General features: G+C 39.4%; 2 protein-coding genes across 2 annotated transcripts; one reads left to right on the top strand and one right to left on the bottom strand.

Annotated features, from left to right (window-relative positions):
- The first annotated feature begins 5,299 nt into the window (after window positions 1–5,299).
- LOC308115149 (metalloreductase STEAP4-like) lies at window positions 5,300–18,138 on the top strand. The gene is made up of 9 exons (XM_080472518.1): window positions 5,300–5,777; window positions 5,889–5,996; window positions 9,703–9,773; window positions 10,684–10,768; window positions 12,618–12,896; window positions 12,985–13,079; window positions 13,194–13,347; window positions 13,499–13,669; window positions 16,291–18,138. Exons 1-9 carry the CDS (start codon window positions 5,589–5,591, stop codon window positions 16,543–16,545), a joined length of 1,407 nt encoding a protein of 468 aa, XP_080328644.1. The 5' UTR covers window positions 5,300–5,588; the 3' UTR covers window positions 16,546–18,138.
- Window positions 18,139–19,666: 1,528 nt separating this feature from the next.
- LOC308115156 (C-reactive protein-like) lies at window positions 19,667–22,162 on the bottom strand. The gene is made up of 5 exons (XM_080472533.1): window positions 21,762–22,162; window positions 21,528–21,582; window positions 21,215–21,317; window positions 20,808–21,099; window positions 19,667–20,718 (listed from the first exon to the last, which is right to left on the bottom strand). Exons 1-5 carry the CDS (start codon window positions 21,912–21,914, stop codon window positions 20,500–20,502), a joined length of 822 nt encoding a protein of 273 aa, XP_080328659.1. The 5' UTR covers window positions 21,915–22,162; the 3' UTR covers window positions 19,667–20,499.
- Window positions 22,163–24,845: the final 2,683 nt, after the last annotated feature.

The following is a 24,845-nucleotide window of genomic DNA, read 5'->3' as shown; positions in this document are numbered from 1 at the left end:
TAACAGGCCTGCTGGCTTGTAATTATTTTTGAAGGGAAACGAGAACAAATGGCATGCGTTAGCCTGTTAGTAAAAAATTTTCCGTTTGTTAACAATAGATTTCGTGATGAAATTTACCTACCGACAACTATTCATTTAATCGCGATTAATCACCACTGAGCTCATCAAACTTGTGTAATTTGCATGTTGCCTGGCCTACTCTGTCTTTTTCTTCTCTTTAGCCTTTTGGATTTAAAAAAAAAATAAAAAATACAGAGCAGGGAAATTGCACCTATGATGAGTATGAGGTTTTCAACCTTATAGAATTACATTTCTGTGTCAGCTCTTTCTTACCTTGTCAGCTCTTTCACTTGACTGGAGGTATGGCTGAGGAGATGAGGCGAGAAATTCTTTAGGCCTATTTCAGCCTTATAATGGGCTGCCAATTTCCCCGCAGCCACGGAGGAGGAGCTGTGCAGACGCGTGCTATTTGCAGACCACAGCTGTTTGTTAAAGATATGATTCTTTGGAATGACACAGATACATTAGAGATTGTAATCTCAACTTTCTCAGCTTGACAACCGAAAGGACAGTTCAGTTTGATCTGTTTTGGATGCCACCAAAAAAAAAAAAAAGACATGTGATGGAAGGAGGAGGGAAGAAGTTCGATGAAGCAAAAAAGATTATCAAAGCTTGCTTTCCAAGGAGAGGATAAAGCAATCCCGGGCAAGCATTGTCTTTGTGGCGACACTTTCAAACTGTAACAGTCTTTTCCCATTGTCAAAAAGGGGATGAATTTTAAAATGAGCAGGGTCATATAATTCAGCAGCGATGCGTGTCGGACAAATGTGGAAATTCTCTAAATCTACATTTTCATGCAGCTCCTCGCCGCCTCTGATTTCTGCCACTTGGTTCGCGAGATAAGATCCTGAACTTCAAACGTGTCGTCGATGTTCATCCCGTTAAAGTAGAGATGGATGGAGGATAAATCTCTCTCAGTTGAAATGTTTCTATGTGGATGTGTGAGACTATTGCAGAAAAAACAATGATGATGGAACCAACTTAAACTGACATATATTGTATGTGCGTTATGTTTACACCAGGATGAGAAATAACACATGCTGAACACATCAGATTCATTACAGATACACACATATGCATGTGCAGCATTTATCTAATCAGCCCTGAAGCTGCAATTTTGTGTCAGACAAAGATCCACGGAAAGAGGTTACACTTTCATCCAGACTGTTTCTTATTCCCCTTAAAAATATAAGTGTTTCATAATGAGCATCCCAAGCGTGTCTTTCTGGAAAGATGGTAATGGAATATTTATAGAATATTTCTGGGAATACTTGTATGAAACTCTGGTTGTAACAAGCGTCTTTGTTCTAGTGGGGCACAATCCTTCCATTCCTGTGTTGCGTCTCTTTTTTTTTTTGGTCTTTCTGCTTTTTTCATATCCCTCTTTCTCTGTCTTTTGTCTTTGACTCTCATTGCATATACAGTATTTTCCTATGTGCCCCCCTGCCTTTGCCTCTGTCTGGTTTCCTGCAACCTCAGAATGGGAGTTCAGCCAGATCTTCAATCTGAACCTCATATGTAATGCATTACCATAGCAGCCAACATATAACAGCAATCCTTCAGAAATCATCTATCCTGCAGGCAATTTCTTTTTTTTTTTTTTTTTCGGCCATTGTAGCAGCAAGGGGCTATGAAGGATATGCTCACTTTTCCTGAAATCAGTCTTTCACAACTGCACCTCATATCATCCTGTGTGCCTTCTGACAGCTCGAAACATCTCCCAAATACTTCCTCTCAGCAGCTGAACCTCCAGCCTTGTTTGCAGCACATGTTAAACAGGGAAGGAGATCAGAATGAAAATTCATGCATTTTTATTAAGATCGGCAAAATAAAAGTCTAATGTTCACGATGGTTTGCATGTTCCAGATGCGCTGCATGCTGCTACAACACAACACGGACAAAACTTGAGCTTGTTTCTCACGTGCGCTGAAATCTGCAACTCCACCCTGACATTTATAAAATGGCGGTTCAGCATGTGTTTGATGTAAACATGTCCCAGAGCGCCTCACTGCTAAATGTCGCAAGATGTTTTTGGATAAGCACTGAATGCTTGCATGACTTAATATCCTCTCTGCAGGAGAAGGAGTTATGGGCTGAAAGACCCACGTAGAGTGTGTGTGTGTGTGTGTGTGTGTGTGTGTGTGTGTGTGTGTGTGTGTGTGTGTGTGTGTGTGTGTGTGTGTGTGTGTGTGTGTGTGTGTGTGTGTGTGTGTGTGTGTGTGTGTATGTGTGTGTGTGTGTGTGTGTGTGTGTGTGTTCCAAATATATTCAGACACTCCTCTTAACAAGTAATACATTCCTTCGTCTATCAAGTCCATCAGGCGGATTTTATTTCAGCGCACACATGCAGAACAATTTGATTTCATTTGAGCCAGTCTAGTAAAATGAAATCATGAAAATACAAGTAGATTTTGATAATATTCAGTGCAATCTAAAACCCCCCTGCCACAGTCTTTCTCTTCAGGCTAAAGTGGAAAACGCCTACTGCCTGTTAGGATGCAGGATTTACCTTGCATGTTTTAACAGTTTCATCGTCATTGAACATTGAATATTGTAAATATTGTGGTTATTACAGCTACTAAATGTATTATCCCCCATCTGGCTCTCCTGTACTTCCATGTTATACAATATATACATATATTTATTTAATTATCTACTTATATGTACATAGTCAATTCTCTTGTGTGCCACAATCCTAACTATCTTTAACTAATTATGTAATGTGGAGCTGCTGTGATGACCGAATTTCCCCATGTGGGATCAATAAAGTCTGATCTAATCTACTCTAATCTCTTTGATGTTTTGTTGCTAAAACCATTTCACCAGCGTTAATGTAGCATGGAGTCTCTGATGTCTTGAGTTATGACCTTTGTTTCCATCTGCTGTTCAGTTTAGGATCTCAGTGTCGCCTTATGTCCTTTACTCGTACTGAAATAGTACCGTGCTCAGTGAACACATCAGGGACAGTATAAATTGGTAAAATGCAAAAACAATCAAGTACTTTGAGTTTAATCTAATTCATTAACTCATGTTCAACGAACTTGATTCATTCAGATATTGCCATTTGAAGTAATTCAATTAAGTTAGTCCAACTTTTTCCAACTATTGTTGTTTTTCAGTGTAGTTACCTCGTTCATTGAACACCGAAGCAACTCAAATTGGGAAGAACAACATAAAAACTAGATATGATAGGTAAATTGTAAATGCAACTGATTTGCTTCAAGAATAAAGTAACAACAAAGGCTGCAAGTGAAGAAAAGAAAGGCCGGGGGATGCTGCAAAATAAGGAGTTTTCAAAGCTTAAACCATATTGTGTTCCACCCATCTCCTTGCTACTTGCGCTTTGATTCATGGAGTAATATCATTTGGTTGAATACAGGACTACCTATTGTTTTTCACATCATGAGGTATCATTGTTAATGGGTGTTGGGATCCAAAGCCGATAGGAGAACGCTTTCAAACATCTGTTTGTACATTCTGCTCATTTTTTTAAATCATGAATTCCTCTCCAAAAGTGAAGGAAAAGCATCACGCTGAGAATCGAAAATTTTCTTAACCCAGACTTTTTCCAGCCCTAAAGCTCTCTGCTGCCCCCTGAGGGGAGGCCCGTTCTTCTCTTTGAAAACCTTGCGCGCACACCTTCACTCGATCAACGATCAATAAATTCATAATCAACTGAACAACCCCTCTGCCCCTTTGTTGATATAAGGGCATGAAAAGGAGGAGGACAATGTAACATAGAGGATGGTCCTCCTGTATTATTTTAGAACTTCGAAATCACTATTGCACTCAAAAGCACAGAAACATATGAAAAAAGTGATGCTCAAATCTGTGAAAAGCAGGGATTGGGAGCCTGAAAGTCAAAGAGCTATTCTTTCAGTTTACCTGACTTTCTTTGTTACAGACACAAAAGATGACATGGCCTCGTACGCCATCAATGGGTTCAATAGTTAATAACTTTCAAAAACGATTGGATGAGAGGTGGGAGGGTAAAAGAAAGAAAGGCCGACTTTGGAGAAGAGCGTTGCCGTGACGGCGCAGAGAGAAAGAGAAGGAGGGTGAGATTCAAGTATCGAGAGAAAAACGAGAGGACAAGAAAAGAGAGTTGTCCTGGAGGCAGTGCTAGTAAATGAGTCATCGGAGTGGATCTGCTATCAGGTCTATTCTTACAGTGCTGCAAGTGAATGGATGCCTTAAAGGTTAAGCATGAAATGAGTTCTCATTTTGCTGCGATATCCCCCCAGGTAGACATTAATGCTTTAGTTATGGACTCAACTGTAAAAGCTCCTGGGGTAACGTGCCGCTTCACCTCCATAAATATTGCCGGCTCCGGATATGTATATTGTGATTCCAATGAGGCTGCTTTTACTGAGAGCGAGTGTATTTTTGTGCAAATAGTAAAGTTGATGTGATGCTGTTTGTCATTGCTCCAGCCAGGTAGTCACCAAGTCTCCAGAGTCAAACCCCGACAAACCCCAAACCGTGGATCACAGCTGAGACTCTTTTCAGCTCCGATCATCCTGACTCAATTTACTTCACACACATACCCCGATGAACATGTGCAAACAAAGTCATGCATTCATACAAAGTAAAAGCAGTCGCACATAAAACTCTTACATGTGTGCCAGGCTTCATTTCCGCTCTGTTGGATCTGCTCGTGTCATAGCTTCGCAGATGTTTCAACCATGGGGACACGAGCACTAAATTTACACAAATTTTCTCCCCAGTCATTTGGTTGGAACGGCGGGTTTTTGAAATGATAATGAGTCTGTGGGCCAGGAGCTCCCACATGGTATCATGTCTAGTGTGGAAACAGAAGAAATAGAATAAGACAGGCCTGGAAAGCCAGCAGCACAAGTTTTCTTTTTTTTTTTTCCTGTCAAACGTTAAAGTCAACTTTTAGCTGAACTAGAGAGATAAAGAAGTCTGTGTTTCCAAGAAGAGTTGAAATGTTGAAATGTGTGAATCTCAGCTTAATGTTACAACTACCTGGAACAGCTTTCCATGGAGCTAATTTAAAGTTCAGAATTGTGCTGCGGTGTAAATCAGTATTTGGAACGCTGAAGCAATAACTGTGGGGATGAAAACAACTTGATATGATGACTCACACTGACAAATGCAACAGATAAGATGTGTTTTCACATTACGACACACGTGATTTTATGTGTTGATTACAGGTGTAATAAACAAATGCACCGCCTTTCCACACACACACGCACACGCACACGCACGCACACACACAAACACACACACACACACACACACACACACACACACACACACACACACACACACACACACACACACACACACACACACACACACACACACACACACACGCACACACGAACTCATTACCTCAGACTGGGAGATATACATAGAATATACCTATCACGCTCAAAGACAGGGAGGGAGAGGCGGCCCACAGGTCAGATTCCACAGCAATATAAGTTCACAGCAGGAGATACTGACCATCAATACTCAGAGTGTGAACGCTACAGCAAACAGCGAGTGGCACAGAGGAGAAGATGAAGCCAGAAAACGTGGTGCTGCAGCCTCTGGACGCTGTGGTTGTCCCGGAGCCAGATCTGATGTGCATCTTTGGCACGGGGGATTTGGGCCGCTCTCTGGGCCTGCGTCTGCTGCAGTCTGGGTACAGAGTGGTGTACGGCAGCCGCAGACCGCACAGCTGTGGCGCCCTGCCTTCTGGCGCTCAGGTAAAGGAACACACGAGAATAACATGGGACTTCAAACTCGACCGAAAAAGATGTGAGTGTGACTCCGATGTGCTGCTGAGACTGTGTGTCCTCGGTGTGTTCTTGCTGCAGGTGATGACCCACGCAGCAGCTGCCCGGTCTGCCAGTCTGATCTTTATTTGTGTTCATAGAGAGCACTACGAATTCCTGGAGACTCTGCAAAGCAAACTTGAAGGAAAGGTAAATTCAAATCACACATTTTATTTCTATTTACTCATTTATACCATTTATAACCACCTTTATTTTGTGAAATCAATAAAATAAACATATTATTGTTTTAAACTCAATAAAAAAAACTTCTTAAAGCCCTAAAACATGTTTTTACAAATCTAGGAATTTTAGTCAATCAGTGACTTTAACTACTGGAATACCATCTCAACTCCAAGCCAAACTTTGTTAGAGATTAGTATTATATAGATATTATAGATATATAGGTTGGTAAAATTCAAATAGCTTTGCAAGAAGATTGGCTCAGTGATAACTATATAAAACAAAGGAAGAAAAAGTAAAGCAGATGTAGAAGGATAAATTGGGGAAAAAAGACATTTAAAAGGCAAGTGGTTATTAAAATGAGAAGAAAGAAGTGGATTAAATGAAATACCTCTTAGAAGACAAAAAAAAAGATCAAATGACAAGATGACAAAAACAAGGTAAAACTGATGATGGAAACCAAATGAAACATAATAAGACAAGATATTCAGGCACACATATTAAACAGATATACAAATCAAAGCTGTTAGAAGGAAAAGGAGAGTCAAATAGTTACAAAACACACAAGACCAACTACAATTGATCAATTAAAAAAAAAAGAATTATTCTTTAATTACTTGAAGACATTATGGCACAGTTAGATCCTAATATCAACTCATGTCAAATTGAAACAAATCTTCATCCTTCATCCAACACAACATTCACTTTGCAGAGCCACGGATGAAATACTTTACTTCTGGGTCACAGTTATTTATACTTCACATTTTCATCATGACTACGATACAAAAAGTATTTTAGTGTCTCAGGTCCATTACTGATAACAAGTCATGAATTAAACATCTCCTACTTTAGATCGACGCTGCTTTTGTTGGACATGTTGAATTGCTGCTGTACAACTTATGGTATCCTCAGTACGATTGACGGGAGGCTTAAAAGATTAAAGACAAATAGTGTAATATAATTTATAATCATATTCAAATGAGGCTATCCAGTATATTTCAAATGATGGGCCAAAGTTTCTGTAATGAGAAATGACACGACTGAAACAAAACAAAAGATAAAGTCAGCAAATTCATAGTGCAAGAATAGAATTGAAATCAGATACATTAAACGGAGTAAATAATAAAATTGTCTTTGTAATTTAATAATCATTTTTCATTATCTATCTCAACGATTGCCAAATCACAATCTGTGTTATCTCTGCACAGGTTCAGTGAATCAATGAATTTCAAATCATTTAGTTAAAAGAAACATTCAATAAAGTTACAATAAACTCAACTACATGGAAAACCTTTAAAATCTTCCAGTATCATCAGCAGAATGAGGTCAGATAATAAAAAAAAAGGTTTGATATCCCTTGTGTTTGGTATTTTATTGAGAGGCACTTTACAGAACTTTACTGCTACCGTGTTACAGATACGGACAAGGTCAAATGAGTTTATTTCAATTGTAAAAGGAAATTACAGCCTCTACCATATAGTGTTTTGTTTTAATATGACCATTCACTTCATAAATAACAGACAAATTGTCATTTTCTTATAGAGATCTGTTAATCTCCTGTTCTGCTCAGAATAATCGCACAGCGTGGATCAGTCTGACGACTGATTCATTCATGAAGTTCGGTTATGTTCACTCCGGTTGCTGGGACGACAAATAGAAGTGCAAACGTGCATTTGCCTGTTTCATCTGTATGTGCTCCTGCAAGGGGTTGCAAATTTCAGCAGTCCTGCAGAACTCTGCATAGCACCTGCTCGTGAACGAAAAAGTAGCAGCAATGAATACTGCTGAGATAAACTACCAACGTGTCGAGCAACAGAACAGCTCTTATTAAGAGGCTGCAAACTGGTGGATGTAAGGTAACATTGGCTGATGTTAAAGGTAAAAGCTGCAGGACAGAGAGAGACAGCAGGTATGCAATTGTTTTTATATATGGTGAACGTATCATATAAAGCACTCATAGAAACTTCAATATCTGCATTATTAAATTCGGATCAGTAATGAGTTACTACCACAGTATCGCAAAAAGTAGATGTACAGAACCAAGGAACTTTTATTTGCATCGCCCATTTCAGCACAAATGCTGTTCATTACCAAACATGTACAGCTGGCAAGAGCAAAAGCAATCAGAAAGGCGCATAAAAACAAGGAAACCTAAAAAGGTTAAGGCAATAACAAATTTGTAAAATAAAAGAGCTACTCCCTGTGAAAATGGGATCTGAAAACATTTAATTTCAGACAAAGTATCACATAAAAGAACATACTTTACTGAAAGGCAGTAGCAACAGCAAACAGAAAGGTTCCAGTTTTGTTTTAAAGTAAGTTTTTAGGGTTTGTTCCAAACATTTGGTGCATAAAAGGTCAAATCAGTTTTTGGAAGACTGAAGTGCTTTGATTTGCCACCCAAGCTCCAAACACCACTGCTCGGTTTATGTTTGTTCAGCTACTGACAGTTTTGATTGTCTGTTTTCGTGAAAACAGGCGTTTCTTTACCTGGCTCACTACAACTTTTATTTGCAGATTTTATTGGTAGTTCTGTGACAGATCATCCTCAATATTGTATTTTTTTCTTCTTAATTCAGAATTATTTGCCTTAACGATCTGACATGTGGAATGTCCTCCACAAACACATCCACCTCTGTAGTGTCACATTTCATTTTGTGCAGTCTCTCCACGATAAACAAGCATCATTTCCAGCAGTATGGGAAGCATGCACAGCCCTAATTTGAACACTTCTGTTTATCCATGATGTCATTTGTGGTGTTATTTCTAGTTGATCACAAAACCCACACAAACTGAAAACACAAGCTGTTTGTGTTTAGCACATTTTATGCAGGTTCATAGTAAATCAGGCCCTACATGTATAGATTTTATGCCAAATATGCCAAAAAGTGTTGATTGATGAGTGTTCAAAGCGTTTTCCACTTATTTAGGGTTTCATTTATTGACCTCTAAGTAATTTTTTGACCAACGTTATTATTTTTGTTGGCAGATCAGCTGTTCCTGATTCTTAGCACCTCCTGTGTTTTAAAGATTAGATTGTTTTATCCACATATTCATATATAATTTTATGTAACTTAAATCACAATGTAATGCTATTTTTCAGATATTTTACATGTGGTTCTGCTTTTTATGTGGTTATTTTTTTTTATAACTTGAGTCTTCACTTTAAGACGGTGATATTTAGTATAAATTGCAAAATTGTAGTTGACAGTAGAGGGACAGTACAGAATATTAACATTTGTACTGAGTTGGTCTAAATTTTTCAATTAATTTCCATGTCAGGAATTTACAATACTGCAGAACAAAACCAAGCAGACAATTCCCCTTTTGAGACTGTAACACATAGTGAAATTAAACCAGACTCACAGTTGCACATTAGTCTCAACCATTTGAGATGAGCCGAGAGGAGAGAGCAAAGTCACAAAATGAGCGTTTAACAATGAAGGGCATGCAACATATAGCCCTTTAAAAGATGCAGGACACAGAGCACAAGGAAAATCCATAAACTACAGGTGCGAGTTGGTGCAGATATAATTATTTTGATTGGCATCTGGCCTGTGACGGTGATCACTGATCATCTTAATTTACTGTTTGCGGTCGGCTCTGACTCAATTACATCTTGATAGGATGACTGATTGACAAGAATGAACTGATTGAATTTAATTATTTGCTCAAGGTGTTGGTGGACCTCAGCAACAACCTGAAGAAAGGCTTGTATCCTGAAGCCAACGCCGCCTACTTACAAAGGTAACACTCCCGTAACAATAGGGGGAAATGTTTTATTCATGAATATGCTGCACATGTAAATATTAGGTGTCAGACTCATTTTACTCCGGTGCTGTGAGAAAGCCTCCGAGCTTCAGTGCAGAAATATGCGAGTACATCCTGAAAATGTTCATATTAAATTCTGTTCTTTCCAAATGTGCTCTGAACAATGTGAAATGTTCTTACGAAAGAAAGAAAAAAGAAAAAGTCCCAATTCCTGCCTGTCACAATTCTTTCTTCCTGACAGCCGAGGTTAGTGAAATGAGTTTGTAACCAGGAGGTCACTGGTTTGAATTCCTGGACCAGCACAAGTAAAGTCAATGATTTTCCACCCTAATTGTCACCATTGTGGCTCTTTAAAAAAAAACCTCTCAACAAAACCATCCAACCAATCAGAAATAGCAGTTAGTTTTATTTAAAAATGGCAGATAATATATTGAAGTACAGTACTCCTGCAAGCTGGATTTAACTCTGTATTGGGTCATTTTTTTTAGACCACATTTGACACTACGGATGTAAATTATTCACGGAAGTGAGTTCTTATGTCTGTCCTGTTTTTAAAGACATGGAACCACTGTGGGGAGAGAGAAACCAACATTGTTGCATCAGCAGTCACCAAATAACACCGGTTGTCTTGGATGTAAGAGAATCATTGTCTTGGAAAAGTGCTTCTAAACACCACTTAGAGAATGAGACATCAAAACTCCCCACTGGAGCAAAAGTAAATGAAAAAGATATGAAGGGTTGTGGCTACCATGGTTGGTCGGCCTGCTGCGTGTCTGTTCTGCAGAAGTGGAAACGTTGATTCCCTACATTTTAAAACCCTTCCTTCCCTGTCACTGTTTGCAAACAGAAACAATAGCAGGTAAACTCCTCGCTGTGTGTTCTGCAGGCTGGTCCCCCAAGCTGCTGTGGTGAAAGGCCTAAACACACTGTCTGCCTGGGCGCTGCAAAATGGACTTCTGGCCGGGAAGCAGGTGAGAGAAAAGCAAGAGTGAAGAATCTGCTAAAAGATGTCAGCAGGATCAAGGCAGAACATAGCCAGCGAAGCGTCTGAGCCTTAAGGAAGACTTCACACAACTCGAGGAAAGATACAGAGACAGAGGAGTAGCAGGAGTGGAGATTGCCAATTAAATCCAATCATGATGAGGCGTCTTTTACTTTAAACCAGATATCAATAACCAAAGTCCTTATTTCTTGTAATACAATGAAAAAAAAAGAGCTTCTAAAAAAAGAATATCCACCTCCCCATACACCAAGAAAAAAATTAGGGGAAATAATTGATGTCATTTGTGTTGCTGCTGATTATTGATTCTGCTGTCTTTCTATTACAATGCGAGAGAAAATGAGGACAGTGCTTGTACAAATACACAAGCAAACACACTTCGTGATGTTATGGAGTGTAAAGAGCCATGTTTATTGCAGCTTCAGTTTCACAGCTACAAAGAGAAACACAAACATGCTGGAACCTCTGGAGACCAAACCTGAATCTGCCTCAAATCCTCTTCAGCACAAGCAAGCCCCCATACATGCACACTCAGACTCTCTCTCTCTGTCTCTCTGTCTCTCTGTCTCTCTCTCTCTCTCTCTCTCTCTCTCTCTCTCTCTCTCTCTCTCTCTCTCTTTCTCTCTCTCTCTCACACACACACACACACACACACACACACACACACACACACACACACACACACACACACACACACACACACACACACACACACACACACACACACACATACCACTGCAGTGCTCTATTTCTTTGATAACAGGTAGCTACGAGTGGAGTGTGGTCTGAATGTGTGCATCTTTATCGTTGCACATGTAGTTACAGTACAGTATATGCACATGCACATGCTTGTAAGTGCGCACTATTCCCTGGCCAGCAATTTGATTAGATCCACAGCGGGGCAGTGGCTCTGTCACATTTACATTCAGATGGAGATTTAGTCTGTCGGCCATCCCCTGCTGTTACTGGTGCTGTAATGTAGGGAGACATGGCTGGCTGCCCGGTCCACTTATACACACACCTGGGGAAAACTACTCAATCCTAGTGACTCCACTATATGCCTGTCAAATTTCTCTCTCTCTCTCTCTCTCTCTCTCTCTCTCTCTCTCTCTATCCGTCTCTCTCTCTCACACACACACTCCTTACTACCCTCTTGGTTTCACTCGATTTTTCACAAACAATTTAATCATCTTACCTTTCACCAAAAACGCTGTTGAGTACGATAATAAGCCTCAGAGCTGTGAGATGTAGAGGTGGGATTACACACTGAGGAGTGTATGTATATAAAGTAGGTACGTCTCTTCAGAGAGCGACGTGCTTTCCAGGGGTTTGGGCTCAAAATCATTGAAAAAAAGAAAAAGAATGATGCTCTGTGTGCACACAGTACTGCCGTGTATTAGATACTTCAAGCAGTGATGGGAAATCATTGGATGAATTCCTAGTTAATAGCAACTCAATGATAAAAATGAATATGGCAAGAGAAAAACTGGAGATATCTTTCTATATTTACAGATGATTGAAATTAGCGAAGCTCTAAAGGGTTAATGTAAATGCATCTGCAATGGTATGGTTTATCGCTGGTTGAGTCATTTTTGCAAAGGCAAAAGCACAACAATGTTTCTGTGACCGTTCTCACTTAGATAGAAAAATTGATACTTGCTGCAGAGTGGCACAGAAATTGACTGGATATTAAAATGTTATGAGCCACTTTTGCTTTTAGTTGTTATCCATAAAAAAAAAAAAAAAAGAAAATCAAAAACACGTATAGATCTCTTCTGCTGCAGCTCGCTGTAGAAATAACCTGAACCACCCTGCTGCAGGTGTACCTGTGTGGGGACGATGCCGGGGCAAAGCGTGTCGTGGCAGAGATGGCCACCAAACTGGGCCTCACTGTTCTGGACAAAGGGTCGTTGTCAGCAGCCAGAGAGCTGGAGGACTTCCCACTGCGGCTGTTCCCAGAGTGGAGGTTGCCTCTATGTGTGGCTGTGGGCCTCAGCGCCTTCTTCTTCTTCTATCTGCTCATAAGAGATGTCATCTATGCGTATGTTGAGAATGACAAAGAGACCTCCTACAGGATCATGGTGTCCCTGGCCAACAAGGTAAAGATTTACAGTTTACTGTGTCGTCTATTACATATATTCCTTATTCTTATGCCTTCTTTTTCTGTGTTCTCTTTCCATATTTCAGGTGTTTCCAATTGTGTCACTCGTCATGCTTTCTCTCTGTTACCTGCCCGGTGCTATAGCTGGTTTCCTTCAGCTCTACCGAGGGACCAAATACAGGTCAGGCAGCAAAACCAGAGCAAGAAACTTTTTGCTGTCAGGACACTTCTCCTCAAAAATTGCACACTTTTTTTGGGGTGGGGGGAGTTTCTAATTCGTTTATGCATGTTGCAGTCGTTTCCCTAACTGGCTGGACCGCTGGATGCTGTGCAGGAAGCAGATGGGTCTGGTTGCGCTCGGCTTTGCATTTCTTCATGCCATCTACACATTTGTCATTCCTATTCGCTATGCCGTCAGACACAAGCTCATCTCGACGGTGGTGGATGAGGTGAAGCAAGTTGGTCCGGACCAATTCCAGTGTTTGTGCGATAAGACACATGACACGTAGATTACTTTTTCATGTAGGGTGCTCGCCATAATGACTGTGTAACCACCTCCTCTCTCTCTCTCTCTCAATTTTTTTTTTTTTCTTCTTTTAGATGAAGAACAATAAAACCACCCCGTTTTACTTTGATAACACTGAAGCATGGGGCACGGACTCATTTTATGCGCTGGGAATCCTGGGCTTCTTTCTCTACGTCCTGCTAGCACTAACATCATTGCCCTCAGTGGGAGGCTCACTCAGCTGGAGAGAGTTCAGCTTCATTCAGGTCAGAGCACAGCAGGAAATACAGTCCTTTATGCCCCGTGTGTGTGTAACTGTGTGTTTTTATTTGCCTTCACCTCTAAGCTGGAATACATTATCAGTCATGCACTCGGTGCTGGTAAAAATATCTTTTAGGGCTTTTGTGACAATCTATATTTAGAGTTTACAAGTTTGCGTGAGAGTTTTTAAAGTGCAGAGGAAATCTGTCCCGGGCACTCGTCTCCCCGGAGCCTAGTTAACTAACTGCCCAACACAGGCGCACAGAGTGAAACCCTGGCGGACTTTAGCCCAGGATTTTAAATGTTAAGTTATTCATTAAATAGAATTATGATACCTGGTATTGTCCCCGGTGGTTAGATTGTTAATACAGGTCACAATCCCATTTGTGTAAAGGTCAGGTCCATAGGTAGACCTCGGAGGGGGAATGAGATCGAGGTCCAGGTCAAGATGACGCTCATGATCTGGTGGAAAAAGTTGTAAAAGATATAAAATAACAGGTATTATTTTACATGAACTCACATTCTGGTGGTAGCTGTGATCAGTGTGGACTGTAAAGCAGTGACTATGCAGGATTTGCGCTTGTAAAACAGTTAAACAAGGATGATGTTTATTATTTTGGGTTAAAATCTACCGATGAACTCCTTTATTGTATGCATGGTGCTTATTGTGCTGTTTGCACTGTTGCTGTAAAGCCATTTCAGATGAGAACATCAGCAGCCAGTTGCTAAAAATGTAAATGAAAGCACATTATCCAAGTAATTAACAATAACCGAGCCTCAAAGGCCACTGGTGCTACAAAACCAATTATTCTGAAATGGCAGTAAAACAGTTTGTATTTTTAGATTTTCTCTTCAACACTTGAGATTTTACTTCAGATCTATAAGAAAATTACCACCGAAAGTAAGCTCCCATTTGACAGGGGTGTTTTGTTAGTACAGCTGATGGAACTAAAACAGCTTGTATTTACTTCAAATAATGCTGAAATTTGCAGAAAAGGGGGTTGTACAGCAGGAGGTCAAACACTTTCTAGCCATTAAGAAAAGCAGAGTTTTCATAATGCATTTTATTTTTCAATAATTATATGTTTGCGCAAATGAATATTTCATTCTTCAGAAAACACTCAGTGAAAAGGTTTGGCATTTTGGAAAATTGCCTTGTTTTTCATGTATTGATGAGAGGCATCACGGTGGAATAGTGGTTTGAACTGTCAGTCGGAGTGGTTTGAATCCAGGCTGGTGTGTTTCTATGTACAGTTACTAGCATATTATTTGTGTGGCCTGTGTGTTTTCTCTTTGGATGTCCCAACTTCCTCCCTCGATCAAAGACAAATTTGTTAAGTTAGGTTAAGGCAGAGGATAAGAGGGCTTTATACGGCCACTCATATATCCATAGAGGATAATATTCTGCTTCTGTAAGCTGTTACCTTTGATAACCCTGATGCATTTCCTTCATCCACACACGCTAAACTGACTCATGTAGATGATTCAATGCTCAGGTATTTAGAGCTTCACAAAAACAAAACACTACATGGACGTTGAGATCATCTTGGAGCATTCATTAAAGTTCATTTTTAGTTTTAGTGATTCTTAAATCCACTTACTAACTTTGAAGTAATCCACATTGTCGTGTTAATCTGTGGAATCTATTGCCTATAAAATTGCAAATTACAAATTCAAGATGTGGGTGTTTAGTAGCGACCTAAGACTTTAAAAGTAGTAAAAGATTACATGTTGCGAACTGTACAGAAAAAAATTATTAACATTGATTGTTTTAAAATATATTTAAAAATCATTTAAAAAATCCACTATTTAGAAATAATAAGTGCTGTAGTGTGAATTTTTTGTTTCCACTCTTGCTTAGACTCCATTTCTGGTTTACAAATTCTGGCCTTGTCATGTGAATGAGGTCCTCAAAATAGTAGAAACACATTTCCCAGGTGTATAGAAGTAATATTTATGGCAGAGCTGTGGTCACAATCAGGAGTAGGAAAACTTAAGTAACCAGTGGGAGTATTAGTGGATATGTTTTGAAAACAGAGTGGTCAGTACAAACAAATATGACTCTAGAATGTAAGAGTTCTTAATTGTCACCAAAGTTATTAATATGAAAAAAATATGTAACCCATGTTTTAAATTTAAAGCTTTCAAGAAAAGACATTGACAAAATACTCAACCATCCAATCATCTTTATGAGCTGAGAGCGGTGTGGTGCTGGAGCCAATCCCAGTTAACCTTGGGTGAAATCAGGAGACACGCTGGACAGGTCTGCAGTCCATCACAGGGTTAACACAAAGAGACAGGAAACCAAATGCTCGCAATAACACCTACAGGCTACACTGAGCCACCAATTAATCACAAATGCATGATGTATAGACCGTGTGCAAGAAGCGGGGGAACCTGGAGAAAACCCAGGTAGAACATACAATCTCCACGCAGAACCCAAGACTATCTCACTGATGAAGCGATGGGACTGTATAAGCCAGTTTTCTTTTTAAACAAAATAGATGATCCATGTCAATTTCCCAAAATTTTTCTTTGTCTTCTTTCCTACTCTAAATCAGCAATTTTCAGCCTTTTCCATTTAAGATTTGATTTTTGTATACATTTTCATCTTTGTGTTTTGCAGTCTAAGTTGGGGCACCTGACACTCTTCATATGCACGGCTCACGGCTACATCTATGGCTGGAATAAATTCCTTCGCACTTCCACCTACAAGTGGTACACTCCTCCCGGCTACATGCTGTGTCTGATCATGCCCTCCGTGGCGCTGGTGCTCAAGCTGCTGCTGCTCCTCCCCTGTGTGGACCGCACCCTCACCCGGATCCGGCAGGGCTGGGAGAGGAGCAAGCCCAAGGATGCCATAGGGGTCACCAACCTGTGAACGAAAACCTGCAGACATGTGTTAAAAAAAATAAACAAAAATGAATTGATGATGCTGAAAATCGTCTTGTGAATGTAATTTGTAAATAGCATTAAAGAAAGAAAAAGTAATATAGGATAGCCTGTTTAACATTTTCTAAAAAATAATAGTAAGAATTAAAAAAAAAAAAGATAGAAAAATGCCCCAAAAGTTTTATCTGCTGGTGTGTGATTATGTCTCTTGATCCCTTGTCTGTTGTTGCCTGTCCTCAACTGAATTTTGCATTACTGAAAAAAAAGAGAGAGAGAATTCAGTCAAATGGACAGGTCTCTGTGGATATGAACATTTTTAATGTTTATTTTCTCTAAGCTCTGTTAAAAGAAAAGCCCAGTTTTCATGTTTTTGTTGTATCTCTTTCACAGAGCATGGTGATTGATATCCCCTGCTGAAGCCCATTGTTTTGATAAACATGGGCAATAGTTTCTGCTTTCCACTCTCTCATCTCTTCACGTGGTGCGAGTGTGTCCCCGAGGTTGCTCTCTTTTTCAGGATGTTATTGATCTCCCTGCTTTCTGACACAAATACCTCTCTGCCCAGAACTGCCTCCCTCTGAAGGGCATGCAAATGTGTGCTGGAGGACACGCATGCTTACATATGCACATACACAATATAAAGGACGGAGAGGTTAAGCTAATTGTGTTTCCACATGCAGAGTCAGATTTGGGGAAGTTAGTAGCTGCAGCAGGTGAACATGTGCAGGATGGCTGAGAGGTGAGCATGTGCCACACTAACAGTCTGGAGACCGAGGAGGATGGGGAGGAAGACAGATTAGCTGTCGCTATGAGAGGCTGCTGCTATATTAGAACTACGCCACGCCTGTTTTGCCTATAGCAGAGCGTTTATTCAGAGACATCCTGTTATCTAGGATCTAACAGCATTATCTGCAAACACAATCTATAATCTCTTACACCCTCTCCCATTGTATTATACTCCTGTTACCAAAGAACTGCTGTTGATTCAAGCTTATTTCCTGTTGAGGGAGTGCACTAGTTTTGTGTGTGTGTGTGTGTTGTTGCGTGAGATAAAGTATTTTTATATCGCCCCAGGAAAGAATTAAGATGTAGCAACACGCAGGAGAAGTGTGAAACAAGCTCACTTACATACACCATTTCCTCTCATGCTTGATTTTGTTTTACAAACCCTAGAAAGAAAAGACACCTGCAAAACATTTCTGTGTGCCTCCACCCGTGAAGGTTCAATCATGTATCATGGATGAACATGAGTAGACAGCAGGAATCGTAAGTGTATGCACAGTGGACCGCACTCAGTGAATATTACACAGTAGATTGTCGCATGACATGTATAGGTTTGCGTTGAATGACAGGTGTAAATAATGCATGACTGGCTTGTTGTCTGAAACCTTAATCTGTCCAGTGCTTCTTTTTTTTACAGTTTGACTTTATGGTTTTGCATCAAAACAATTCAATTTAATAAAATTGTCACATTCGTGTAAAGTTAAACATTCTTTGTATGGAAGACTGATATTCTAAGTCTGATTCGGTTTGCATCATACATGTTTTGCTGAAAATAAAATTATATCTTTTCACACGAATGATATCATGAGTGAAAGGAGTTCTTCTTTCATGTGCAGATTGAGTTACAAAACCCCCATAGACTTTTCCAAGTAAAACATTGAGAGGAGTTTCAGATTTTAGGTCTGAAATGTGTATCTTCTTTACTTTCACTGAACTTTGAATTTTGAGTCATTTCAGTTCAAGAAAAATTGAATAAAAGTTTCCATAAGGTTGGTATATCATGACACACGGTGTCCCTATTTTCTCATGCAGACCAAAAACCTCAGCTCTGTGAGCTTCAGGATTGCACCTGAGACTTGTATTTTGCAGCGCAGCGTGTGGCCGATGCACCGTAGCCGCCGGACTTCAACGGGGCAAATGGCATCTCGAGTAAAAGGGTTTCTCATTGTCTGGTGGATTAGACCTTTACAATATTCTCAAATCCTTAGTCTCACACTCTGTTGAGGTAAAAGTTGCCCTCCATTACATCAGGAAGCAGCCAGCCTTCCACGAGGGGTTTTCTCTGAGTTCCCACACAGCGCATAATGCTTAATTGATTCAGAAGCAATGTCAAAAGGGAGGCGTTTAAGGTGAGTGGTGTTACTGCTGCGGCTCCTATCTTGTAGCCTAATTTATTGCGGAAGTCCCCGGAGATTTGCAAGTAGGCTACGGCATAACCAATGTCATAGTTTGGACAAATGTTACTTCAGAGAGGAGTTCAGCATTGTCAAACCGTGATGAAGATAAATAACTAGTTGTCCCTCTTGGTTATCACTAATTGCTAGGAAAGCAAACCACATCTAGAAGGCCGATAAGCGACAACCCACTTTATCTTTGTAGACATTTTGCTTGTAATCACTCCGATGCAACGCTTCGAGAAAAGACCAAAGTTCAGTGCACAGGTTGTAAAGCATTATAGGAAAAATCTGAGTCACATTACTAATTGGCAATGATTCAATGAATTCTGCAACAGGAAGTTAAAGTAGAAACTAAGCACAAGACCATTGACCGATGAGTCATTTCACAAATACACATTTGTCCTTCAGAAAAGGTTCTTCTGAGGAAAATATACTGTTTATGTAATTATTTTCTCAAGGTTACATTTTGTTGCAGGAAAATGTCTGATTTTGGAAATTTTCAGATGGTCTTTTGTTTTTCAAATGAATCATTTACACCATCAGAAATTAATAAAACTAAGAAAAACACAGGAATATTTCACAGTAATGGAATGTTTCTTCAAAATACAATTAATGTAAATGTTGACGTCCTGCAGAGCAAGTGTCTGTACAGCAAGCTCCCATTTTACTAAAAGATAGAACTCAATTGTTTAGCTATAATTAGTCTGCAAATAAGTAATCTACACCGATTCATGTAGCACCACAATCATTTTGTTTAGGTAAAAATGAATCCAAAAGGAAAAATGTAGTTGTATCCCAAATGAATAGTTAAATAATTAGAGGTTGACTGCTGCACTGTGATAGATTTACCTTAAAATATAGCTGTAGGTCATCATTGTAGGTATATTATGAAATAAAATAATCTCGCTGGTGAGTAAATCGCCACTATTTAAGACCAAGTAAACTTTTATTAGCATATTTTTTCTATTAAAATTTACACAACCTTGGTTGGTTATTTAATGGGGATTTTTCCTCACAGTGTACATTTTCATCATCATTGCAGAACCTTTACATCAAAATTTCATTCTTACTTTAAGTTAATTAAATATATTTTGTAGCTCTGGCATCTGGTAATTTTAGGTTTTACCAATTCGTTTGGTAGAAAACAAAATAGGAGTAACTATTGATGATTTTGGCAATAAGCATAAAAGAAACACCAAACCAAAGTGCTTCTGCTTTTTATTTGTTTTTGATGAACTCTGCAGGTTAACAAGACACACGTAGCACATCCAGGAAATAGTGGAGTGAGTTTCCTTGTCTCTCCTGGCTATAGTAATTAGGAAATGCTTACGTTAACTTGTTTGGATTTTATGTATACAATTGGGCTCTATAAAGAAAAGTGGGACAATGAGGACGTGAGCTGGAATGCGTTTTGGAAATAGAGATAAGACCTGAAACTCACGAGTGTTTGGTCAGCATAAATGACAGAAGGAAATGAGGCATGAGATTTAATATGGATTCGTAACTTGTCAAGTTTATTCAATAATTTTGACCTCTGTGATATCTGTAATACACAAGGTGAAGGAATTACATCAAACAACAGTTAACGCTGCTTCAAATGATTTTACTGATCAAGAAAAACAATGCTAATAATTTTCCAACAGGAAGAAAGTAGTAATTGCCAAAGACCGAAGAGAGACTTTTAAAATTTGCAAACATTTGATGATCAAAACAGAAGGTCTTGCATTAGCGATGAGATAAGATGTTTAATATTCCGCGGGATTTCATTGGCAGGCCAAGATCTTGTCTTCAAGCAGCACTCTGCCAGTGGTCTCGAACTCTAGCGCCCTCCAGTTCAGCACGTTTCCGGGAGTGAAGTTCAGATCATCCACGTAGTTCTGGATCTCGCAGGTTGAAAGCGCGTAATCCCACATGTGGACATCAGACAACATGCCAATGAAACTCTGCTGCTTGTCAAAATGCCCTCCAAGAGAATCCTGGTCCTGTATTGATCACGAAGTGTTGGGATGAGCTTTTAGAAAACAACACATGAGTGCACTGATTTTTGAATACCAGGTAAGAGAAGCCATACCTGTCCCAGGATAATGACCGGCTCAGTGATGTTGGTTCCGGCAACAAACTTGCTGACTGTGGACTCGCCATCCAGCCACAGCTTCACCAGTCCAGAGTCGCCATCCCAGGCAGAACAAATGGCGTGCCACCTATTCGGCATGTAGGTCAGCCCCCTGAATCGTACCACTCTATTATTGACGAAGACGTCGACCATAGCCACTCCAGGATCATTTCTTATCTGGAAGGCATTGGCAGCATTGGGAGTAGCCAGAGAAAACAGGCTGTGGGATCTGCTGAGGTCTGTAATGAACCTGTAGGGATAAAAAATAAATAAATAAATAAAAATAAATGTGATAAACGGTGAATGTTGCTTCCACAAGAATACATGGTGGGTTTTCTTTGTGCAATTTGTAATTTTCACGCTACCTGAGACAGACAGTCAAAGCAGTGAAACTCTGTGTGGACGCACTCAGTCTCACACTCGTTGTATTAGTTTTCTCTGGAAATGTGAACGTTTGTCCAGAAAGATCTGCACAATGAATGAAAAAAAAAAAAAGAAATATATATATATATATATATATAAAAAGCAAGTGTGATTTCAATCAAGGCACCATACATAGGTGATAATTATTCCTTACATATTTCTTTATTTTCATTATATGAAGTTCGAAAATATCTGTTTTGCTGGGCTGTTTTTTAATTGGAACATTTTCTCACGGTTAAAAAAAGAATACTTTACCTTGAGGGCTAGCAGCGCAGGCTGTCAGCGTCACCAACAGAAGCAACAATGCCATCTGATACAAAGTGAACAGAGGAAAGCGCTCCATTTTAATTAGAAAAACTGCCATTAAGTTACTATCAATAGTGTTAGTCTTTTCCTAAGGATTTCAATTTCAGAGAAAGTAAAGTTGTGAAGGCACATGCAGTCGCCGTGATACACTATTCCGCACCGATCGTCACGTTGTGATCTTACCTTTGCGTTGGGCTCAGGGTGTTGTGGCAAAAATGAACAGGAATTGGAGGTTTTATATCCTCGCTGCTTCCTCATAACTGTAAATGTGCGTTTCAATGTTGGAACAATAGAAGCTTCAGACAGGTAAGATAGTTCCTTGTGAACGCCATTCATGCATTGCAATTATAACATCTCAAATACACATAAACATATACATCTCACCACTGACTTTTAGTGTATCAAAGAAATATAAAAAATGCACCTTTTGATGTTTTTATGGTCCTTTTTGTTACAAATCTATAGATTTGTCTAATTTTATCAAACGTCAGCACACAAATCATATGTACTATGCAAAAAAAAAAAAAAACACATCAGGCAGTAATAAAGTACTGTATGCTGTGTTGCATAAACCAGCATGTAATGTGTGCACAAACATTTCTGTGTATTATTACACATTTCCTGGTGTGAAAAAAATATGATTGTTATTAAAGTAAAGAGTTATAATTCAGAATTTGAGTGTTTTGTATGGAAATATATATATTAAACAACATTTTTTTTCTTATACTGTGAGACCGAACTCTTGACAGGCTCTTTTCAGTTTCATTTCTCTGTATTCTTTCTACAGGTTTCAAATACCGTTCCTTATCTGACTTTTACACCATTTTAAAGTTTGCTGCACATGCCTCCAACGTTACCGCTTTTCCCCCATAAGAAAGGTAAAAATGCCTCTCACTGTATAGATATTTATGGAGTTACAAAAGGAGACATCCAAAATTCAAAACAAAATTCAAAATAAATGCGGTATTTTTTTCTTATCTACATATTTAAACATAAACTTCTGAAAGTTTGTAGCGGCTTAATAATTGTCTCAAAAATAAACAGTTGTTATTAGTTTAATTATTTACCGTATTCATCGCCATTAAAAAATTCAGTTCATGCATATGTTGAATCATAAAGAAATATTGTGCTTTTATTTTATTTGGTATGAAAAGAAAAATTCACCCCCGTCCAATATGCTGTGGCAACAGTGAACCGGTTTTGTGGCTTTTACTCTGGCTTCTTTCTCGTTACAATGACTTCTATTGTGTGTCTCCGTCTGGGAACAATTCAATAGTGCTTCAAGAAAAACAGCAAATTTCCTTGCAAACACAAACAGGGGCAGCTTCCAAAGCAACCTGAGTCACTGGCACCAAGAGTTAAACTTAGTAGGGACCTATAAGTGGAAAAGCTACAACTAATGCCTCTCTGTAGTATTATATAAGTGGATATTTTAATATATAATATACATAAGAATATTTTGAAATTGCCTGTAGGAATTTGCTCCAGTCCGACATGACCCTATAGGTTGTATAAACGGTATTCATTCATTCATTCATTCATTCATTCATTCATTCATTCATTTTCTTCCGCTTATCCGTTTCCGGGTCGCGGGGATAAACGGTATAGAAGATAAATAAATACTATATATATTTCTCCATCTTGTTTTTCCTGGCTAATGTATTTTCTTCTCTTTATGAAGAGGCTGCACATGACTTCTATTTCCACCGACAACACTAGTATCAGGTTAGACATGCCCCCGCCCTTGGTTATGTTGACCTCTTCAACATCTGCTTCTTCACGGCATTTTGTAATCCATTAAAGAGAACCCTCAACCGTCTCAGTGCTGCAAAACATGACTTACACTGTGTAGCAATGGGAGTTGGCACATCGAGAAACAGATTTGTTTTCTCAATCAAGAAAAACCCCATCGTGAGCCAGGGTTTGATAAATAAAGGCATGGACGGATGGATGGGGCTGTAACCGTGGCATAGAGAGATGACACTGTGTTTGGCTGAATCTTTTTGATCTTTGAACTTCAAGTAGTTTTTTTTTTTTTTTTATATGAATACCATGAACAACTGTAAAGGTCTGATATGTTTTATTATGTTGTTCAGCTCGTGTCACTAATATCAGTGGTCTAGCTGTACTATCACATCTTTTTTTGTTTTTCCCATCTGTGGAAGACTTATGTGATATGAGTGTTTCACAGAGAAGGCATCAGATCAGCCAGAGGGATGAACCCTGGAGAGGGATCAGATCGAGACGACGAGACGGAGCACACTCAACTCAGCAGGGAAAAACTCTCTGAGTTTGACTTCTAGACAGGAGGAAGATACACTTGGTGGGCCAGACAGCGAGTGAGAATTAAAGCAACACACCAGAATGAAGTCTACTTTGAAGATCTGTTTTTACACTTGAAGCTTTGAAACAGAGTTTAGATCTGAAGAGGGAATTACAATTGGAGGAAAGAAACAAGGCAATAACTTTTTGTGAGTGTTAACTTTGTCAGTGACCGGGATTCGAAGAACACGTGTTAAAAAAAATAAAATAAAAAAAGGCTTTAGGCATCTGAAACAGCACCTTTGTGTAGATACAGTAATTGACGTGTCCTGAATAGTTTAAGTTTGTTGGGTGTGATGTTATGAGAGCAGTTTGATTAACCAGTCTTGAGGAAACAATAAAGCCTGTTGTCACCTGATAGTTTCAACCTGATGAAAATCACCTGCTCATGAGGGCATGTGTTTGTGAGACTTTATCTTGGTTTACCAAACTGAAAACTTCCTGTTCTTTCATCCGGGCAGCTAAGCAGTAGGAAGCTCTATGAGCTGGGCACTCCTGGAGTCTGACGGCCGCATTCCGGTACGGTTTCAATGTGCCTTTGCTTCAACACACCTGATCATTAGCAACGGCTCGTTATCAGGCTTTCTGCAGCTCTTCATCCTGATACGTTCAATAAATTCAGGTGTGTTGGAGCAGGACTTGGAATGCCCACCCCTGTGGTCCCAAACTCATTAAGAAGTGATAAACTGTACAATCTAATTTCACTCCATATGGGTCCTATCAGCTGGTATGTCACGAGTGAAGTATAAACATAATCACCTATAAATACCAATAACTCCAAAAATCCATAAGAAAAATGACCAAATGTTTTTTAATACATTCATTCATTCATTCATTTTCTTCCGCTTATCCGTTCCCAGGTTGCGGGGGTGACAGTCTGAGCACCATCACCCAGATCACATCGCACCATTTAAGAACCTTCCTGCAGGTGGTGAGCCCACGGGA

This window comes from Lipophrys pholis (assembly GCF_963383615.2).
Source record: "Lipophrys pholis genome assembly, chromosome: 9".
NCBI classification, from domain to species: Eukaryota; Metazoa; Chordata; class Actinopteri; order Blenniiformes; family Blenniidae; genus Lipophrys; species Lipophrys pholis.
The sequence above is the reverse complement of the archived record's forward strand: the minus strand, read 5'-3'. Positions and strand labels throughout refer to the sequence as shown.